Source organism: Mixophyes fleayi, chromosome 7 (genome assembly GCF_038048845.1).
Source record: "Mixophyes fleayi isolate aMixFle1 chromosome 7, aMixFle1.hap1, whole genome shotgun sequence".
Classification (NCBI taxonomy): domain Eukaryota; kingdom Metazoa; phylum Chordata; class Amphibia; order Anura; family Limnodynastidae; genus Mixophyes; species Mixophyes fleayi.
Window position 1 is genome coordinate 87,988,296 of NC_134408.1, and position 19,859 is coordinate 88,008,154.

Sequence of the window (19,859 nt, forward strand, 5' to 3'; positions counted from 1 at the left end):
TCAAGGGCACTAGGAGTCTTTACCCAGGGATCACCAGATGGTAGGCTTACCAGAGCAATGTAGATGGTAATCGAGTACTCTGGTAGCTAGGTGATCACGGAACATGAAATGATGGCCGATGAGATGCTCAGGAAAGTCTATGACTAGCAACACTGGTAATAATGAGGTAATAATACACAAGGAACTGTATGGACCAGGACACGTGAAGATAGTCGGTGGTCTGCGATAGCAAGTTGTACCACTGCTATAGAGAGGAGGAATGTCCAACAGAAACAAGGAGGTGATGAGAGTCAGCGGTCTGCGGGTAGCAAGTTGTACCGCTGTCTGAGTGAAGGAATGGAATCCAAGTGGAGGTATCCGGGTAGTCAGTGGTCTGCGGCAGCAAGTTGTACCACTGCTATGTGAGAGGATGATGGAACAGGTGATACCGGAAACAGGGATCAGTGGTCTGACATCAGCAAGTTGTACCACTGAATATATATGTGAGGAGGTGCACAGGGGAAGACTGCAACACAGGATATACACAGGCACCTTATACACGATCCACAGTAATATGCACAATATAGATATATATATGGATATAAATGACTGAGCAGGTCTGCAATCTAGAAAGTCTCTTGAAGTAGTCCAGCACAATTATAACACAGTCAATGATGGCAATAGACTCAGCGGATAGCAGACTCCAGAGAGAACCAAACACAGTCCAGCAAGATATGCAATACACAGCACAGTCAATGAGAAGTATGCATACCGTGGTTCAGCAGTAGCAGTCAGATGGGATTGCAGCGGTACCTGAGCGGCGGGAGGCCGCCTGGATAGGAAGTCCCTGGATAGGTGAGGCAGCGGTCTAGCAGGTGCAGCGCACAGGTGAGTAGACCAACAGGGACACGAATTCACAGGAGTCAGCAACACGTGGAACTGGACTCATAGGAGACCCAGGAGAATGGAGATGATCCAGCAGAGGGTAGTAGATGAGATACAAATCCAATGCTGACAGGAGGGTAGAGACCAGTGGAACACGTGAAGGCGTGGAGAGTGGATCAGCAGGAGATGGACGATAGCGCTGACCACAGCAGCAGGACTCAGCGGCACACGGAGGTAACCAGTAGCAACCACAGGAACCAACAGCGATGGGAAACAGGAGTGCAGCGCAGGGCAGGAGCTGTTGATCACGAAGTGTAGCAGATGGTAATGAAAGCGGCAGGCTCGAGGAAGTCACAGCAAAGATGAGATGAGACTGTAGTGCACGGAGGCAGCGGATAGTAATCAGCTGGCAGTCACGATGTTGAACACAGGCGAGTTGCAAGCAGGAGACTGTAGTGCACGGAGGCAGCGGATAGTAATCAGCTGGCAGTCACGATGATGAACACAGGCGAGTTGCAAGCAGGAGACTGTAGTGCACGGAGGCAGCGGATAGTAATCAGCTGGCAGTCACGATGTTGAACACAGGCGAGTTGCCAGCAGGAGACTGTAGTGCACGGAGGCAGCGGATAGGAATCAGCAAACAGACTTGATGAGAAGCAGGTGAGTGAAGTAAAAGCTGGAGTGCACGGAGGCAGCGGATAGCAATGAGCAAACAGTCACATTGATGTAAAATAACGTAGAAGTGGTTTAGAAGACTGTAGTGCACGGAGGCAGCGGATAGGAATCAGCAAACAGTCATGATGATACAGTTGATGGTAGAAGTGGTATGGAACCACAGTAGTAGAAGTGGTTTGGAAACCACAGGAATCAGCAGCGCTGAATACACGAGTAATACAGGAACACCTTCAGAGACTCATGAGGAATGAGACTCCAAGATCAGGCAACGTGGTGTTGACCACAGGTGCTTAATATAGGGAGTGTTGCCTGATCTGCCAATTGAGTTAAAGGGGTATACACTGAAGTATAGAAAAGGGCTGCGCATGCGCAGACCCTCAGGATGGTGGACGGCCACGGCTCCTAAATGTCCGGGAAGAGGCACTCACGGTCCGGTGAGTGACAACTTATTTTTAGTGATGGAGGATTGAAAGGTTTTGGCTGGCTTAGTTGATTCGCAGTTTGTGGTTCTGCAGGCCAAGCAGTGATTGCAGTAAAAAAATCCCCTTGATTTTTCCTTAAGCCATGTCTCTGTAGGTGGGTTCCTTTCTTGTGAAATGTAGCTTGATACTAATAGTTTTTCAGATTGGGTGCTTTTTTGTATATGAAAAATGGTTTTTCGGGTAGTATTTTTGAAAGTTTCTCACCTTTTAACAGGATAGGCCTGTATTTTTGGATGATGATTTCAAGCTGTTTATGATTGCTGGTCTATTGGGTAATAAGTGGAGATCATGTTGTGTTCTTTTGACCTTACTCTAGGTTGGATTAGAGAGTCCCTGTCCATGTCTGTAGTGTCAAGGAAGGCTGTGTTAACAGTGTTGGGATCATATAGCCTATATTTAAGTTCTATGGCTTGTTCTTTGAATACATTAAGGTCTAAGCAGTTCCTTCTTAGGCGTATGAATTGGGCTTTGGGAATGTTCTTAAGCCAGGTTTGGTGGTGTCCAATGGATGCAGGAATAAACGTATTTCAGTCTACTTGCTTGATGAAGGTCTTAGTTTTCAAATAACCTCTTTCTGCATATATTTCTAAATCTAAGAATTCCACCCTAGATTTGCTTTTATTGGCCGTAAAATGTGGGTGAAGGTCATTTTGGTTGAGATATGTAATGAAGGCTTCTAGATGTTCATCAGACCCCTTCCAGATACATAGAATGTCATCTATGTATCTACGCCAAAGACACATGTCTTCAGAGTAAGGGGTGTTGTTCCAAATTGAGGTTATCCTCCCAATGGGCCATAAAGAGATTCGCCTAACTTGGTGCAAATTTACAGCCAATTGCAGTGCCCCTCATTTGTTGGTAGTATTGCCCATCAAACCAAAAGTAATTATGGTTAAGGACAAATTTTATTTTGTTTACACTACCAGCCAATCCATTACATTTAAACTTATATTGCGAGATACAAGTTTAACGCCGAATTAACAAGGCCAAATCATGTTCGATAATAAGGTGTAATTTCTGTGGCACACTGGGCCATCCGTTCAGTTGCTGTCCTAGAGCCGATCATAATAGCCATGATTTTCCGGATAATGAGTTGGCTCAGATGGCTGAGCAGATGGAGATGGTGGATAGTACCCCCCAACCTTTAGCCCATCTCACAAATCCTGTCTCTCTAGTGGTTCAGTCTGGCCCAGTGGTGGTGGAAGTAGATCCTTCAAAATCTGTTGAGGAAGAGCAAGAGCTGCTTTTGGTTAGTTAATAATTTTCTTGCTTTTCCAGTGATAAAGAAGTAGAGGATGACATAGTTAAAACCGATGATGGCAGCTTGGTCATCCGACCTAAAGTGGCTAAACAGAAAAAAAAATCGATGGTTCCTGTCCTTTATGAACCAAAAATAGTTTATAAAAAACCCAAGGATAAAGAGAAAAATAGGGAGTTGTCCTCAGATTTTCAGGTTAATAATCCTTCACCCTCCTCATCCCTTTCTCTTCTCTCCTCTCCCCCACCCCCTGCTGCCCATGCAAACCACCTGGTTGTCCCTGTTCCTACTCCCTTGATCCCGCCCGCTCCAGATCCCTTGTTCCTCCCTTCTGACTCTCCATCCCACCACATTCCTTTGGTTGTTGAAACAGTTGCCCCTCAGGTACTAAGGTTAACCTACCCTCTGCTGAACATGCTGTGTCGGTGGAGGTTAATTATGATGATAAAGAGGTTAGTGTAAAAAGGTAAGGGTCTTCGGACCAAGACTCCTCCAAACAAGTAAAGAAGAAATAGTTTGGGTCCTACTTTTATAACTCTGAAGGATGGCTTTTCAACCTATAAGGTTTGTTTACATTCAGTTTGAACAAGCTCGTTACATGGCCTTTAAGTTTTTCGGCATTGTTGAGGCTGAATTTTTATTTTTGCAGGAGACCAGATTGAGGAGGCTGGCTGACCTTCACAAGGCAAAGAGGGAGTGGAGATGGGGCCCCTCCTTCTGGTCTCATGTGGCTGAGCTGTACATTTGGCTGGCAGTCCTTTTTACTGGCATAATTGTCCAGCGAGTTACAGAGTTACAAGTAGATAGATGTATGATTTTGGATATCAATCTGAGAGGACATGACCTGAGACTAATTAATATCTACAGTCCACAATCAAAATGGGAAAGGAAATGTCTTTTCAGTGAGATAAAGTCATATCTTTATTCAGCCTGGCAGTAGTCTACTCCTTAAGATCGCTCCTTGTTCGGTAGGTGGCTTCAGGACATAGGTGGATCCCTTCCTTAATGACTGGATAGAAGGAGGCAGGGTAAAGAGCTTTCAGGTGGGTATCTCCTGGCCTATGTCTCTCTGGGATTGAAGGTGACAAAGCATTGGGGCATGGAGGTGGAGTCAGCATCTCTTCTAGAAGGGAGTTGGAGAGAAGAATCCTGCACTCTCACTTCTGGGTTCAGTTGTCGCTAAGAGACTGCCCCTGGCAATGTTTGTTCAGCAGGCCTGGCCATAGTTAATTCAGGCAGTGTTCCTCAGAAGTTTTGGGACATTGCCTGGCTCTCGTTTCATGGGAGACTTTAAGTATAGAAATGCCGATGATCGTAGCTATCCACTGGAGGAGTATCTGGGGAGGAGGAGACCATGAACCATTTTTTGCTTAAGTGCCCATTCAAAGTGGAGGTTTACAAGAGGGTTTCTGGTGCCTTGGGTATTCTGTGCCGTTCGGAGCTTAGTTACCCTGAATGGGTTTATGGAGCATTCAAGGGTAGGTTTCGGGACTTTGAGTTAAGCACTCTTTTCTTAGTGTAGTAACTAGATATTTCACTTGAAACGCGAGGTGTCAGGTTATTATCAGACAAAAGGTCCTCCCTTGTGAAATAGTGGTGGGTGATATTCTGCACGAGGTATGGAACATTAGGGATATAGAAAGGCGCCGGATGGTCAATGCGAGCTGGGTCAGGCTCTGGAGGGCTCTGAGGCCTCCGTAAGAGGGCCAAAGTCCGGTATACTTCTCTATCTTAGGCTTTTCTTCACTCCCAATAGATTTTCTATGATATTAGTCATTTTAATATTTTTTCAAATATGGTTTTGCATAGGTCTGCAAGCTTTGATTACTTTTTCTTTGTTTGGGTTGTGATGTTGAATACTTTTGTGTCAAAAAAGACAAAAGTATTATAGGAGTGATACCTTTATTGGCTAACCAAACTAAATTTTTATATTTGCTAGCTTTCAGAGCACAGAGGCCCCTTCATCAGGCAAGTTTACATTTGTAGCCAATAAAGGTATCACTGCTATAATACTTTTTGTTGACACGAAAGTATTAAACATCACATAGATTTTTCTGGCTGACACGGTATTGCAATCAAAAAAATTTTTTTTGATACTCATTTTGTTTGGGTTGTGATATGGTTTGATATGTTTTGTAATTTGTTTATTTGGTGTAGGCACCCTTATTTGATTTTATGTTATGCTTTTATCACATTTATTAAGGATTTATGCTGGTCTTTTAGGGGGCATTTACCCCTGGTATATATGTTTTTTGAAGTTCTTCTATGTTTGGGTGCTACACTTTGTTTAGTTTGTTTGTATTAGGTTGCAAGCTTAAATAAAATAACATGAGGAGAAGTGGCGGTATGGAATGCCACTGTATACACCCCCACTTCCAGCACTGTATTGACTAATCATCAGAGCTCATTGAAAGAATCACCCAGGGCAATAAAATGTCTAGTTATGTACTGCTAGTAGTGACTGCTACAACGGCTCCCAGGTCTTGGTGGTAAACAACAACCACTACAGATTAGCAATGTGGTGGTATCATTGTGCCCTTTTCATTAGGAATGGTGAAGTATCACAAAAGTGGTCCAGCATTCCCCTCTACCCCTCATTGGAAATACACCACACAATTGTCACAATTATCTATTACTGTGTAAAATTTGAGCCCTCATACAATTCCCCTTTTTCTCTCCTTTTACAATTGGGCACTCCTCACTTCTTTGTGATGAGCAGGTCTGTACTTGTTATAGAGAAGGTGACAAGTAAACCAAACTCTCCACTATTCAGCGCTTTCTATTACTGAGAATGATCGCTCCTCCACCCATGCAAATGGCTTGAGTAGCTTTTCAGTGTCTTCAGATTTGACTACAAACAGTGATACTTTACCTATCTGGGTCGTGTAGTAATGAGTTGATTGCTTCATGTTCAGCCAATGGTGTGCTTATGTGTAAAAACAAAATTTCCCCCACAGCCTCTGCAAAACAGATCAACATTCCAGTCTAAAATAGTGCACAAAAAAAACAAAGCCATAACGTTGTAATCTCTCCTCTTCTAAAGATTAATTCCACAACTATCCAGTATTTCAGGCGGTACTACTGCCCATGGCAAAACATCTTTACAGCCTTTACTGAAAAAAAAACACAAGAAAAAACGACAGCTTTTTTTGTGATTTGGGTGGAATCTTGAATTTTAAATAATATGGCTCATGAAAAAGGTCTTTCCAAGAATTCCTTAGATTAATCCTTAAGTTTGACATCCTGAACATGGTCTATTCATTAACCCATTGTCTTTTATGATTGATTACTGTCTTAAAGTATTATTATTTGACATTAGTATATATGAAGTTGTGTATATACATGACATTATTGAAGGGTTTATACTTAATCTAATCTATTTTAAATATCTCCTGCATGCTGTTTCACATATCTTCAACAGGGTAGCCATATTAGAGGGGAGATGTTTCTCTAACATGACAGACAAAGAGAGACTGGCATCTTTGTAAACTTGTTCTGCAAAAAGAAACTTTGTAGATTATTTGATTCATATACAGGGGCAGGACTAGTGATATCACAATAGTTTAAATGATTGCAGCTGAAGGGGCATGTCAGGTTTACACAGAGCAAAGTATTTTGTATTATTGGATGTTATCTGAATTGTTAATTTTGGGGTTTAGTGGTGCTTTACATGATATTAGAGAATTTATCCTGCATGCTTACCAACAACTACAGTTGTGTCTCTGAAAAGCAAATGTTTTCTAAGACATATCCTTATTGTTGTAGGTGGTGGCGCCAGCCGTTATGTGTTGAACTGCAACATCACTCTTGACACACAGGACACGGTCTCAGGAAAAGCAAGAGCAACTGCCATCTGTGATCTAACAGGAGGGCTAAAAGGAGTGCAAGCAATGGTTTTCCCAAACAATGGCCATGTAGAAATAGCTTGTAACATTGTTTCAGAGACATTCAAAAGGCCATCTCCATATCCAAAGCAAATAAATATGTGTCATATCATATTGGAGGAGAGAAGTTTTTTTACACACCCCCTCTGCATATAGAAGCTCAAATTCAAGAGTTTGCAGTACATCAAGGCATTAAAACAACAGGGACTGCCCTCGTTGGATTTACTCCACAAGAGTGCAAAGCCACAGCAGAGTATGCAATATCACATGAAATAGGCAAATTCTGGAAATGTAGAAGAGAGATTTTTATGTGCAGACAATAAATAGGATTTAAAAAATATATTGCATAAATTTGCAGCTTCAAACTGTCTTTTCTCAGCAGAAATCTGCTGAACGTTTTTATATAATCAATAGGTACGCAGAACAGCAACATTAAAATATGTATGCATATACTATTGGATATACAGCAAATGTGTACTGTTTATTGCATTTTATTAAATGAACCTCCTTAATGTATTTTTACTGTATAACTCTGTTCTATTGAAAAATAGGTTTTGTCATGGGTGGATGATTGCCAAATAATAGGTACTTTTTTTTAATAAACTAACTTTTTAAACTGACTTCTTCTAAAATCCTCTTCATACATACCTGTTTCATAGAAACATGTCTTTGACACTGGATCTTCCAACATGTCCTGTCACTTAAGTCTTGCTACATGAACCAGCAAGGTTCTTCAATGTTGGCCAACACTTGGACAGTCAAAGCCTAAGTTCTCGTTGGCTGCAAAGCCTTAAATTCTCCTCTCCCACTTTGACCAGTATAATAAACATTCATTGATACTTCATATCCACTGCCAGGAACCCTTCAAGCCAGTCAAGCCTTTAAAGCATTGCTTTACTGACAGACGGACAAAAGGAATGACACTTGCATCAAATGTAGGAACACGCGGTTTCCATGTCAGTAAGTAACTTGCTTATGTACAATGGCCTGTTTTGGCATGTCTCCTCACCACATCACACACTGTCCGTAGTGATAGCAGCCAATGTGGAATAATGTAACTCAGCCACACTGTTTTTATTGTAATAATTTAGGTCACTACCTCTGGCATGTCTTTCTTTCTGTTTATCTTTACATTGAATTCTCAGCCGTCTTTGACACCAATTTATCAACTATTCAGGCCTCACAGATTTTCAGTGGGGCATTTAATGTTATCATATAAAAACCATTGCCTATTTTACCATTGGTGTGGTGTGTGAGTACATGCAAGAATATATATCATTGTTGCCTGAGGCTCGGCAGTCATGTGTGTAATTGCATTATTTCTAGATCAGACGTTCTCGCAGCTTCTAAAAGTAAAATAAACGTGTTGAACTCAGCACAGGAATTTTGTCCCCACTGCCATATTAAAAAGGCAGATGTTTCAAGCATATTTTTCATTAGCTTTGTAGCTCATTGTCTATTTTGCTATCATTGTTTATGCATTTTTAAATTCCATCGAGTTTGAAGTTGGACATGTAAGTGAAGAGTCAAGTCTTTGTCGAGAGAATAAACCTACAGTAGATCTGTGTGTCATGTAGCACTGGCTAAACATAAGTTATTATATTGTTATACTTTACTGTGTTAAAATGTGTATCACCAAAATAGAAGCTGATATTGAGTAAATGATAGAGTAATATAAGTAATGGTAGTTTTGTCTCTGGTATTCCAGCTTTTGTGGAACTAAATACGGTAGCAAAGCTGACAGGGCATGCTGGGAAATGTAGTTCTACAACAACTGACAGATCCTCCACATCTAAAGAAACACATATTGGGTCCGTGTCATTAAGGAGAGCAAAGCAAAAAAAAAGGAGTAACTTTGCACCTGGGCAAAAACATTTTGCAGTGGAGGGGGAGGTAAATATAAAATGTGAGGACAGCTTTATAGTTGGAATAGGGCGTTTCCTAGATCAACTTTAAATTTCAGTCTAAAAATAAAGCTATCAAGTATTTGGGTGCTACATGAAAAAGCAGCCAGTATTTAACGTATGTGCAAAACATTAAAATAATTTGCACCCATTACATTGTAACATGGTTTGTCCATGAGCAAATTTACTCCTTTTTTTTGCCTTGCTCTCCTTAATGACTCAGGCCCGTTGTCTTCCTCTGCACTACACCATAAAAATACATGTTTAATACGTAAAATAGAAATGGGAAAAAACTTTTTATTTTGAAGAAACAGTAATGTAACAAGAAGTTGATGAAGTTTGTTTAATTTAGTTATTGATTACACATATCAGTGCCTTATTTAGTAGGTAGTACAAATGAACATGTGGCATTAATATTTATAACCAGAAAAATATATTTGTAACCAGAAAAATGTACATGATGTACCCAGTACATGCTTGAAAAGGTGAAGGAAGTGTCAATTTGTTTCTTCCTGGCAAACAATAAATAAAATGAATAATAAAGTAAAAATAAACAACATGTTACTATTAGTGCAGCTGGCCTGAATAACAAGATTGCTCTAAGCCGATTTAGTTCTCCACGTAAGTAGCACTTTATTTAAGCGTGGAGAAAGCATTTAAAGCTAAAAAAGACAAAATACACCATAAAATGTGCTAAAACATGAACAGTACAAAAGGTTGCACAGCCAGAATAATTGGTTACTAAATGGTTTTTTTTGGAAATCTTAATAAATGGGAAAAAACAGGGAGAAATAGTGAGGCTAGAAACTGAAGGGGGAGGATATGGTGATGAAGACAGAAACATTGCCCATTGCCTAAATAACTATTTTTTTCTGTATTTACTGTTAAAAAAATCTAAAAACCTACTCCATTCGAGGGGAAATTATATCCTACGGTATTTTAGACAAAATTTATTAACATACCTAAGAATAGTGCTTGAAGCAACATTAACCAAACTCTTTAACCAATCAATGATGACAGGTATAATTCCAGGTGATTGGAGAATGGCAGATGTAGTTCCAGTACACAAAAAGGCAGTAGGGAAGAATATACTAACTGTAGACCACTCACATCAATAGTAGGAAAATTAATGGAATCACTTGTATAAAAAGAATTGACTATGAAGACAAAGAACTTACAAGATCCTGGGAGATAATGTCAAACAGATCTAGTAGATTTTTTAACTCTGTAACTAGAATGATAGATCAGGGTATATCAGTGGTAATAGATTATTTTTATTTTAGCAAGGCATAAATTGATTTAGAAACTGAAAGTCCTTGGATTGGACTCAAAGATCAAATTGCAAAATTAAAAGTTCAATATAATGTATGTCAGACGCATAAATCCAAGGAAAATATAGAATGAATGAAAGGCACCTTGTAGTAATAGTTTTAGATAATGTGAGGCTAAGCAAGTAGAATATTTGTTTGTATAGGAAGATGTAGTCGTAGCAAGAAAAGAAAGGCTCTTTTACCACTGTATAGGTTACTGGTAATGCCTTACCTCTAGTACTGTTTGCAGTTCTGGAGCCACCACAAAATTCAAGGAAGGGCTAATGCTAATGGTGCATGTCCTGCATAACAAAAGTTAGAGAGACTTCAAGATCTGAACATATACAGCTGAGAAGAGAGAAGTGACATATGTGATATCATAAACACATTCAATTATTAATAGTATTCAGGAAGCCAGTATTCTTAAATAAGGTGGTTTTATATGGAAATGGTGACATACTTTGGAATTGAATGGAGGAAGACTGATAGGGGACATAATGATTTTTTTTTGAAGAAAGTGATAGATCTATGTAATAGTTTCCCTGCAATTGTTGGGTAAAAAAACAGTAGAAGGATTCAAGAATGCATGGAACAGATATATAGACCTGGACAAATATATTAAGAAAAAGCACACACGTAAGGGCAGACTAGAGGGACTTATCGGTACTTTTCTGACATCAGATTCTTGTTTCTATGGTCTTGGCAGCTTAGAGCTGGTTGCTTTCAGTGAAGTGGGCCAAAAGTAAACAATAAAAACAGTAAACAATAAAAACAGGGTAGTCACAGGGGCTCTTCCTAGTCATCCTGGTAGAGATGGTGGCTATGGGAGCTATTGGAACCACAAAAGTGGCAACTCTTTATGACAGTTACACAACTGCACTAAATGAAATAGAAAACATTTGCCTCCTTTAATACAAGAAAGTCTTTAGTAAACAAGTCACTTCACAATATTTCTTTAAAACCCCTCATGTACCTGGTGCTTGCATCATCAAGATGGTAGCGCACTCCGAACCATCCACCGTTTTTTCAAATACTTTGATTGCACTTATAAGTATGAGGCATTACAAAATAGAGCTGACAGGTCTTCTTTAAGCATGTGTTATATGAGACTTTATGACCTTTTCCAATCAGGTACCAAACCTGCCAATTACAAATGTTATATCCTCTGTTTGATCCTGTGATCAAATTAGCACAAAGCTCACTGCTGCAAGAAAGAGTTATTTATATATTTAGGGCCTGAGTCATTAGGGAAAGTAAGAGGAAAAAGGAGTAAATGTTCTCCGGGACAAACCATGTTACAATGCAAGAGATGCAAATTAGTTAATTAATTTGCACATAAATTAAATACTGGCTGCTTTTTCATGTAGCACACAAATACTTCATAGCTTTATTTTTACATTGAAATTTAAAGTTGATCTAGGACATGCCCTGCCCCAACTATAAATCTGTCCCCACATTTTACATTTACCTCTCCCTCCAATGGAACATGGTTTTGCCCAGGTGCAAAGTTACTCCATTTTTATGCTTTTCTCTTGTAACGCCTGCAGGGAACAGGACAGACGCACACAGAAGAACTTACTTTGTAAACGATGGTCACCTCCTGTCCGCTTCCGATGCCCCAGCCGCTGTCCGATCCCAGGCAGACCAGCAACCGCAACCCTTGTCACCTCCAACCACGTCCCTCTAAGAAAGAGACAGAGATTACGGGAGTGCCTACCAGGAAAGGGCTGTCCGAGATCACGGCAATGAGCACAGACACTCTTCGTCAAGCTCACTTGCCACCTTCTCGCGTTGCTCTTGCCAAAGCGCGGACTACAGGCACTTGAAACCAGGAACAGTCCCGCCTCAAGTACCTCGCACACCTCACGGTGAAGGCCTAACCGGAAGGGGGAATTGAGCGTGATACTCACCGGGACACTCTCGCTTCTGGTCCTGCTCTCCTGCACCTCTCCGACACCTGCGGACAGGGCCGTCTCTTCCATTGGGCACGATGGGCAGGTGCCCGGGGGCCCTGTAGGCAAGGGGGGCCCGTCCGAATCCATGGTCCCCTCTTCCGTGCTGTGCTCGCAGTGAATGCTGGGCATGATGTCACGCCCAGCATTTACTGCAACCACAGCACGGAAGACGGCAGAAGAGACTCAGCGGTGCGGAAAAAAGAAGAGGATCGGACTTAAGGTAAGTTAAGGGGGCCCCTATATATATATATATATATATATATATATATATATATATATGTAAAAAAAAGTGATTATATATATAATCACGTTTTTTTTTACATACACACACACTATTTATATATATATGGATGACAAGGAACACACAGGCTCCCTATGTGCTATCGGTGAGACTATGGTGTGCACCCACCAAACTAAACTTACTACAACAGCGACCCGACCCTAACGCAACTGGGTTAAACAACTAAACACTAACTCGGTGTGGTGCACTAACGGGAACTACTCACTAACCACTACGGGGAACACCAGCCGGTGTTCACGGACTACTCCGGAGGGCGGTTCCTAACCCCCTCACCCAGGCCGTACCAAGGAGACTGTCTCCTTACTATGGGGTCACCCACGGACGCTAAGGACCGGCTGCACAAGGCCCGGCTGAGGCTCATTGGAACAGCACACTAACCAGGGAGCCGACTGCCGCACGGAACAGCCGATCGAAACTGAACCGCCCGACTGCCTTCACCCGGATATCGAACACGTGTCCTTGCACCCGGAACCGCCAGAGAACCCTCATGGAACTCGGGCTCGGGGACCCTCAACCAGAACCACGGGCCGTCCCTTTAACTGAATCAAGCTGTGCTGCACTGCCACTGACTCACTCAGTTACCCCCTCTGGAAACCAGTGTGACCCCAGGGACCTAAGGGACGGGAAGACTATGTGTGCTCTCCCCTAGCTATGTGTACAAGCTAGTAACTACACTTATCCCCACAGTGCAGGTTAGTACAGGACAACACAGGAAACAAGAGCCTATCTTTAATGGGGGCCTGACGTCTTGCACCTGGAACAAAAGGATAGCACACCAAAAATACAATACTAAAGCAATACTCGCCGCACAGACAGAATAAATACAGTAATACAGTACTTTACACGCTACTCACCAAAGCATACAGCTGCTAGCCAACCAGCCGGTTGCTACAGCACCAACAGGAGCCTCTGCTCTACTGTACCTAACTTTAGTGTGCTCACCTCACACAGGACAGCGCCTACACTCACAAGGCTCTCACACCTGTGACACACCAGGGCCTTCTGCCCTACACACCATGGGCCTCTCTGCCCAGCTGCCTACAGAGCCTTGCGCTCTGGCTTTGGGCCTTAGTCCCCTCTCTAACTCAGGGCTGTGAGCCCACTACCTAGGGCCTTGTGCCCTGCTACCTAGGGGCACTAGCCCCTGCCTAAGTAGGCCTTGTGGCCTTCCTACCTCTGGGCACTCACCCATTGCCTAGCTACTAGGGCCTTGTGCCCTACACAGACTATGGGCTTATAGCCCCCTGACTAGGCCCTACGGCCTCTCCTATGGCCTCTAGGCCACTAACTAACTAAGGGCCTTGTGCCCTTATACACCTTGGGCTCATAGCCCCTAACTAGCTAACTAAGGGCCTTGTGCCCTATAAACACCTTGTGGCCTAGTGGCCCACTACCTGTCATTTAGGGCCTATTGCCCTGTTCCCTGGACCTTGCGCCCCTAACTTATTGCCCACGGGCCTTGTGCCCGACCATGGCCACGGGCCTAGTGCCCGACCTAACATTGAGGGTACTTACCTGCTCTGCTCTGCGCAGGATACTCAACTTGCCACGCCATCTTCTGCCTTCTTTTCCGGGTCTTCCAGACCGGACAGCCGGCGGCGCCTTTTCTCCTGTTCTGCGCGGACTCTGCTGCTGCTCCAAGGGCGGGGGCGCTCTTAGCCCTAACAAGGGCTCCCCGCCGACGTCTGTGGTGGTGATTATAAGTGGCAGGGTCGCTCTTTGCCCTGACAAGGGCACCCTGCCACTCCCGGCGTCTTCTGGTCTTGATCCGCCGCTCCGGACGTCCCACGACGTCCTCTCTCTTTTCCGCCGACTAACTACTGAGCAAGATGGCACCGGCCGGCGGCTTATATACTCGCCGGCGCAGCGTCATCACTAGGCGCCACCGCGAGCACCGATTGGCTCGCCGCTGCGCCAATCTTTCAAACGGCCGGGCGCGAGCCGCGATTGGCTCGCGTATCCGGCTTCTGATTGGCCAGCGTAGAAAGGCAATTGGCTCATCCTTCCTCTGCTGCCCAAACCTGCAGGAAAGAAGCTATACTCACCAGCGCTGGATCGTCGGACTGGTAAGTAACCTTCCTCTTCTTTCTTCACCCTCTTGCTGGGCACCGCCGTCAGGAGACTCTTCAGCCCCTCTAGGGGCACAGCCATTACGGGGATCTTCCCCCTCTTCACGGGCACCGGCTCCAGGGCTCCCGGGGACATCTCCACACTCTCCTTAATGCTCTTAGTGTATGCAACAGCATGTGCAGTATGGGAGGCCAGGAAATACTGTGAACATCAGCTCCAAAGCCCAATACCCACCGCAAACAGTTTGAATATCTTTATAGAGTGCCACATGAGGTCCGTAGCGCCGTGGAGAGGATGACCTTTCTATGACCTGTTTATACAGACACATGACTAGCATAACAGCCCCATGCCAATGATATATAACACCATCATGCCAAGACAATAAATACCACCCAGACTGATCCATGGTATTGCTGTTGCTGATTGGCTGGAATCCACAACAGAAAGTGCAGCATTTGGTTTTAAAGGAACGTTTGTTTTCTATTTTTTGCATATATACAATATTAAAAAAAAATGCTGAACCAACTTGACACACACACACACACACACACACACACACACACACACACACACACACACACACACACACACACACAGCAGATCAAAATGATGTATTACAAGTTTCACTACCATACTGGTAATACATTTCTTATCTGATTTATGCATCTGGCACTGGAGCGCTAATTCAGGACAACCCAATCTGCCCAAATTTGTCTGGACTGCTCCAACTCGTATACGTCAACATAGACAGAAGTAACACAGGATGACTTAACTTTTTATCCATTTATTGGAGAGACAGTTCACTTCCAATTACAAGTTATTAGTTTTTAAACATAAAATAACACTAGCAGCACCGTAAAATATAATAGCACAAAGATTGCTTCCTGTAGCAGATTGCATGCCATATTATTAATGAAATACAGAGTTCCCTTTTTAATACTGTCAGCATGGAATATGGTACAAAACTGACATTATTAAAAAAGGGGCGTTAGAAAGAGGATGCCATGGAATTATGCTGCTCTTAAAGCACATTGCCTAAGTATGTATTTAAGTGACTGTGGTGTTATAAGGAGGGAACGCTGTGGCAAGTTTCCACTGTAGCATCATGTTCTAACTGTGCGAGTGCTACAATTTACATACCTTTCCTCTGCATACAGATCTTGTAAAACTGGCTAAGGCATACCAGGCACTGCCGGTATATTATTTATATAACTATTTATATTGATATTGACAAGAGAGATAACACATAATGATACATTATTCTGTGCTATGTGTGTGCTAATAATGTTGTGGTAATGCTTTCAGTATTAGTTGCAAAACCACTGGCTGAAACACCCCCATTATCTTATGAATAATGCCCCAAGGGTATGCATTAAGTTATAGCCAGGCTTCTGTAAGTGCTTCCATCTTGAACACATCAGAGTACAAACAATAGTCTACAGCTCTCTATAACCACATGCTACTAAACCAGAAAGAAATTGGACAGCTCACTTTGTTAGACATGGTAATGAATCCCATATCTTAAGTAAAGAAGATCTGAACAATGTAGGAGACATGAAGAAATAATCTAAATGATCTTTATACACTAGGAGCGTATCCACAGCTTATTTTTTTTATTGCTGATTATTTTTTTTTACATATAATTTAGATTTCACATTAAAGATTTCATTCAACAAACACACATATCCACAAATAAATCCTAGTTAAAGACCCAAGCAAACATGATATCATTTATGACCCTCTGATTGTGTGGTGGTGTGATATCCACTAAACTACTTCTGCAGCGCCCTTGTGTGGACCCCCTGATTCAAGCTTAGTCTCGCTCACCTCAGGCTTGTGTGGGTGAGCAGCAAGTAGGTGTCCCTGCAGATGCAGGTTTAACAGCAGCAATGTTTGTAAAGTATAGATAAATCAGGTGAACAGGTGTAGCAGTATACAGTTACCAGTGTTGACATGAATGGGCTCCAGGCCATCTCTTTTGATGAAAATAAATTAGGTAGCTCTTTATTTACATGTTCCAACTTTACTCTCCAGCATAATTAACTTAGTTACATCACCAGTACTGTCACTTGGCATAAGGGCTGACACTCTTGTATTGTGGGATTTTCACTGTTACCTCCTTCACCTCATTGTCTTACACCAGTGTACTGACACACCTCTGGTTACCAAATTTATCTCACTCTGTTCTTGAGCTAAACATAGGGCTTTAACGTGTGTAGTTTCAAACCTTCCAACGGCCTCTCATAGCTCACAATCCTCAATGCTCATGCAGGGCAAGTTAACAGCACCATGTCCTGACTCTGGTGTTGATCTCAACATTACTGCCTTTCCATGGCATCTCCGTCCTCTCTCTCTGATTGACTTCTCTCAGAACAGAGACATACTTGTCTATCCAGGGCATGTGCAGACCTGATCCTTATATCTCCTCCTTTCCCAATTCATTGGCTACCCTCTCATTATCTGGAGGATATTTAAGGCACCTGGGTTCTTTGTCTCAGCTTCTATTGTGTTTCTAACACGCAAAGTGATTTATTTTAGCAGATGTAAAGTTTAACAGTTCAATACATGATTGTAATATAATACAGTACAGTTCAGCCAATACCAAAAGATAAATACATACCGCTGCTATCGCTGCGCTACCACGGGCCCCAGTGAACAGTATATCTGTTTAGAATACTGTGGTCAGAGTAGACTGAGACTAGTGGGGGTGCAGCTATGATTATATATACAGTCAGTGTTACAGAGTGAACAATAGAGATGACGTGGCTTGCTTCTATAGGTCCAGACTTCAGATGGGTACAGGGTAAACAGGTCATAGGCTGGTTCAATCTAAGGAATCCAAAGGTGGAGGTCATCTCTCCAGGGGATGAGCTCTGTTCTTCACGCCTGAATCTCCAGTTACAATTAGTCTATTAGCATTTTATGGTCAGTATCATATTAAAGGTTTATTCCCTAACATCAATAACTAGAGTATGCAATGTGCGATCTCTTCGCCGAATGCATCGGACAGCTGCTGATGTAAAGGGGATTAATATGATATCAGACATGACACATTTCCTTTAACCTGAACCTTAAATAACACTGAAGTGTACATTTAATCATATTATATAAACTAATAATAAACTAAATACTATCTGCTCATAAATTACATTGTAACGGAACCAATATGAATATGAATTATATAAATAACTAAATGATGTAATGCGAGTGTGTACGTGCGTATTTTACCTTGCGATCGCCGTATGCCACGTGAGTGCAATCGACCAATAAAACAATATTAACCAATATACTTTCGTTCATCCAATTATACGACTTCGACAACAGTGGTAACAACCTGTCCGCAGATCATCTGAGCTCTGTATCCTGCTCCACTGTCCACAGTGGTAACAACCTATCCACAGATTATCTCAGCTCTGTATCCTGCTGCACTGTCCGCAGTGGGAATATATCTGCCCACAGACTATCTCATCATAGTTTCCAGCTCCACAGTGGTAACAGCCTGCCCCGCAAATAATTCAAGATTTGGCCCTGACAACATTAAAAAGAGATGTGACTTGGGGTGTGTGGCTTGGCAGCCATTGTGGTAGGACACTGAATTTTACCACTCTGATAAAATTGTGTTCTTTTTTCCCTATCTATCAGGGTCAATCTACTCACTGACCACGGCACCCACTTCCATTGAGTATCCTGTGGATGGTCTACAGCTAATCGAATCGTGGCCTCTGTGCTAGTCAGCAACCTAGTAGACAAGGGCCTTCCGAGACCTTGTGGCACATTGCTTCCTCTCTACGTACTGCAGACGGATGCAGACTCGCACACCTTTACCACTGTCTTAAGAAACCTATACAATCTGGGCTGTGTGACCACCAACACACCTATATCCCTCTGCAAATTTACAGATGAAGCTGTTCCGGTGAATGGGAACCCGTATTCCCTGCTCCAAGGGCTGCCGGACAGTTATTGGGTCATTTGGGGACCTGCAGACACGTCTCCTGTGGGTGAGAGTCTTACCTGAGCCTCCCCTGAGCTCTGCATCTGATAAGCCGGCTCCTGTTTCTTCCTGCTGCTTGGGCCGACACTCCATTCTGGCTTGCTGCAGGTGAAGTGCAGCAGCCATACTTGCAGGGGGACAGCATGCTTCACTTCAGTGTGTGAACACAGCTGAACCTATTACTTTGCCCTGCTAACATCTTGCAATAATGCCTAAAAATAAGAAATCTAGCTCACAGGCACTTGTCAAATATCTTACCTCAGGTCAGTCAACTTGTTTAAATGGGCACCTTCATCTTCTCCACCAGGGAGCGATTCTGAGATGGAATCCTAGACGGACGACCTTTCTGCCCCTTCTACCAAAGCAGATATTGCTATCCTCCTCTCTGAAATGAAAGTTAAATAAATAATCAAGGATGTTGTTACCAAAGCAATGTACAATCTCAATTTAGAAGTTACTGATATAAAAAACTGCGTGGATGCACTTGAAACGAAAGCATGAGGAGATCACCCAGTTCCAACAATCTTCAGAACAGGAGATTGTTCACATGCGGAAAAGCCTTCTGACACTGGCTAACAAGCTGTTACGAGCGATCAGTGGCTTGCTTCCTCGGTCTGCGTTCCGGCTGTCATGACAACAGCCTGGATGTCAGTTCCTCCTGCTCCAATCTCAGCTGTCACCATGGCAACGGCTAGGCCACTTTCCTAATCAGCACTGTGTTCCGGCATATGTGGCAGCTGGGCGTGTGCGCATTAGTTGTAAATTAATTAATCACCTCCTGGGGCTAATTACTATTCACTGGAGCAATGGTTTCTGATTGGTCAGTATTACTATTTAAGGCAGAGAGGGCTTAGCCTCCCTGACGGTAATAGCATCTGTGTCCATCACAATTGCTGACCAGCTCTGTCCTATTCACTCCTGTGGATACTCTGCATTTGACCTGATTCCTGTTGTGACCTTTGACTTTGACTTTAACCCTGCTTGAATGCTGATTGCCCCTGACCTCTGCCTGTTTACTGGATTACCCCTGTTTGCTACCTGCGCTGACCTCTGCTCTGTTTCCTGGTTATCCTACTCGCTACTGAGCCACGACCACAAAACTGTCTCTGGTACCTGACTTCTGTATTTCAATTATCCTCTATCCTGTTCTATGGTTATTCTGATA

At 42.8% G+C, this 19,859-nt stretch overlaps 1 protein-coding gene across 1 annotated transcript in view; it reads left to right on the top strand.

The window, feature by feature from the left end:
• FTCDNL1 (formiminotransferase cyclodeaminase N-terminal like) overlaps positions 1-7,585 on the top strand; it is a 59,607-nt gene extending 52,022 nt beyond the window's left edge. Inside the window, 2 exon segments of the mRNA XM_075180073.1 lie at positions 7,045-7,212; positions 7,215-7,585. Coding sequence (XP_075036174.1) covers positions 7,045-7,212; positions 7,215-7,486 — 440 coding nt within the window. The 3' untranslated portion in view covers positions 7,487-7,585.
• Positions 7,586-19,859: the final 12,274 nt, after the last annotated feature.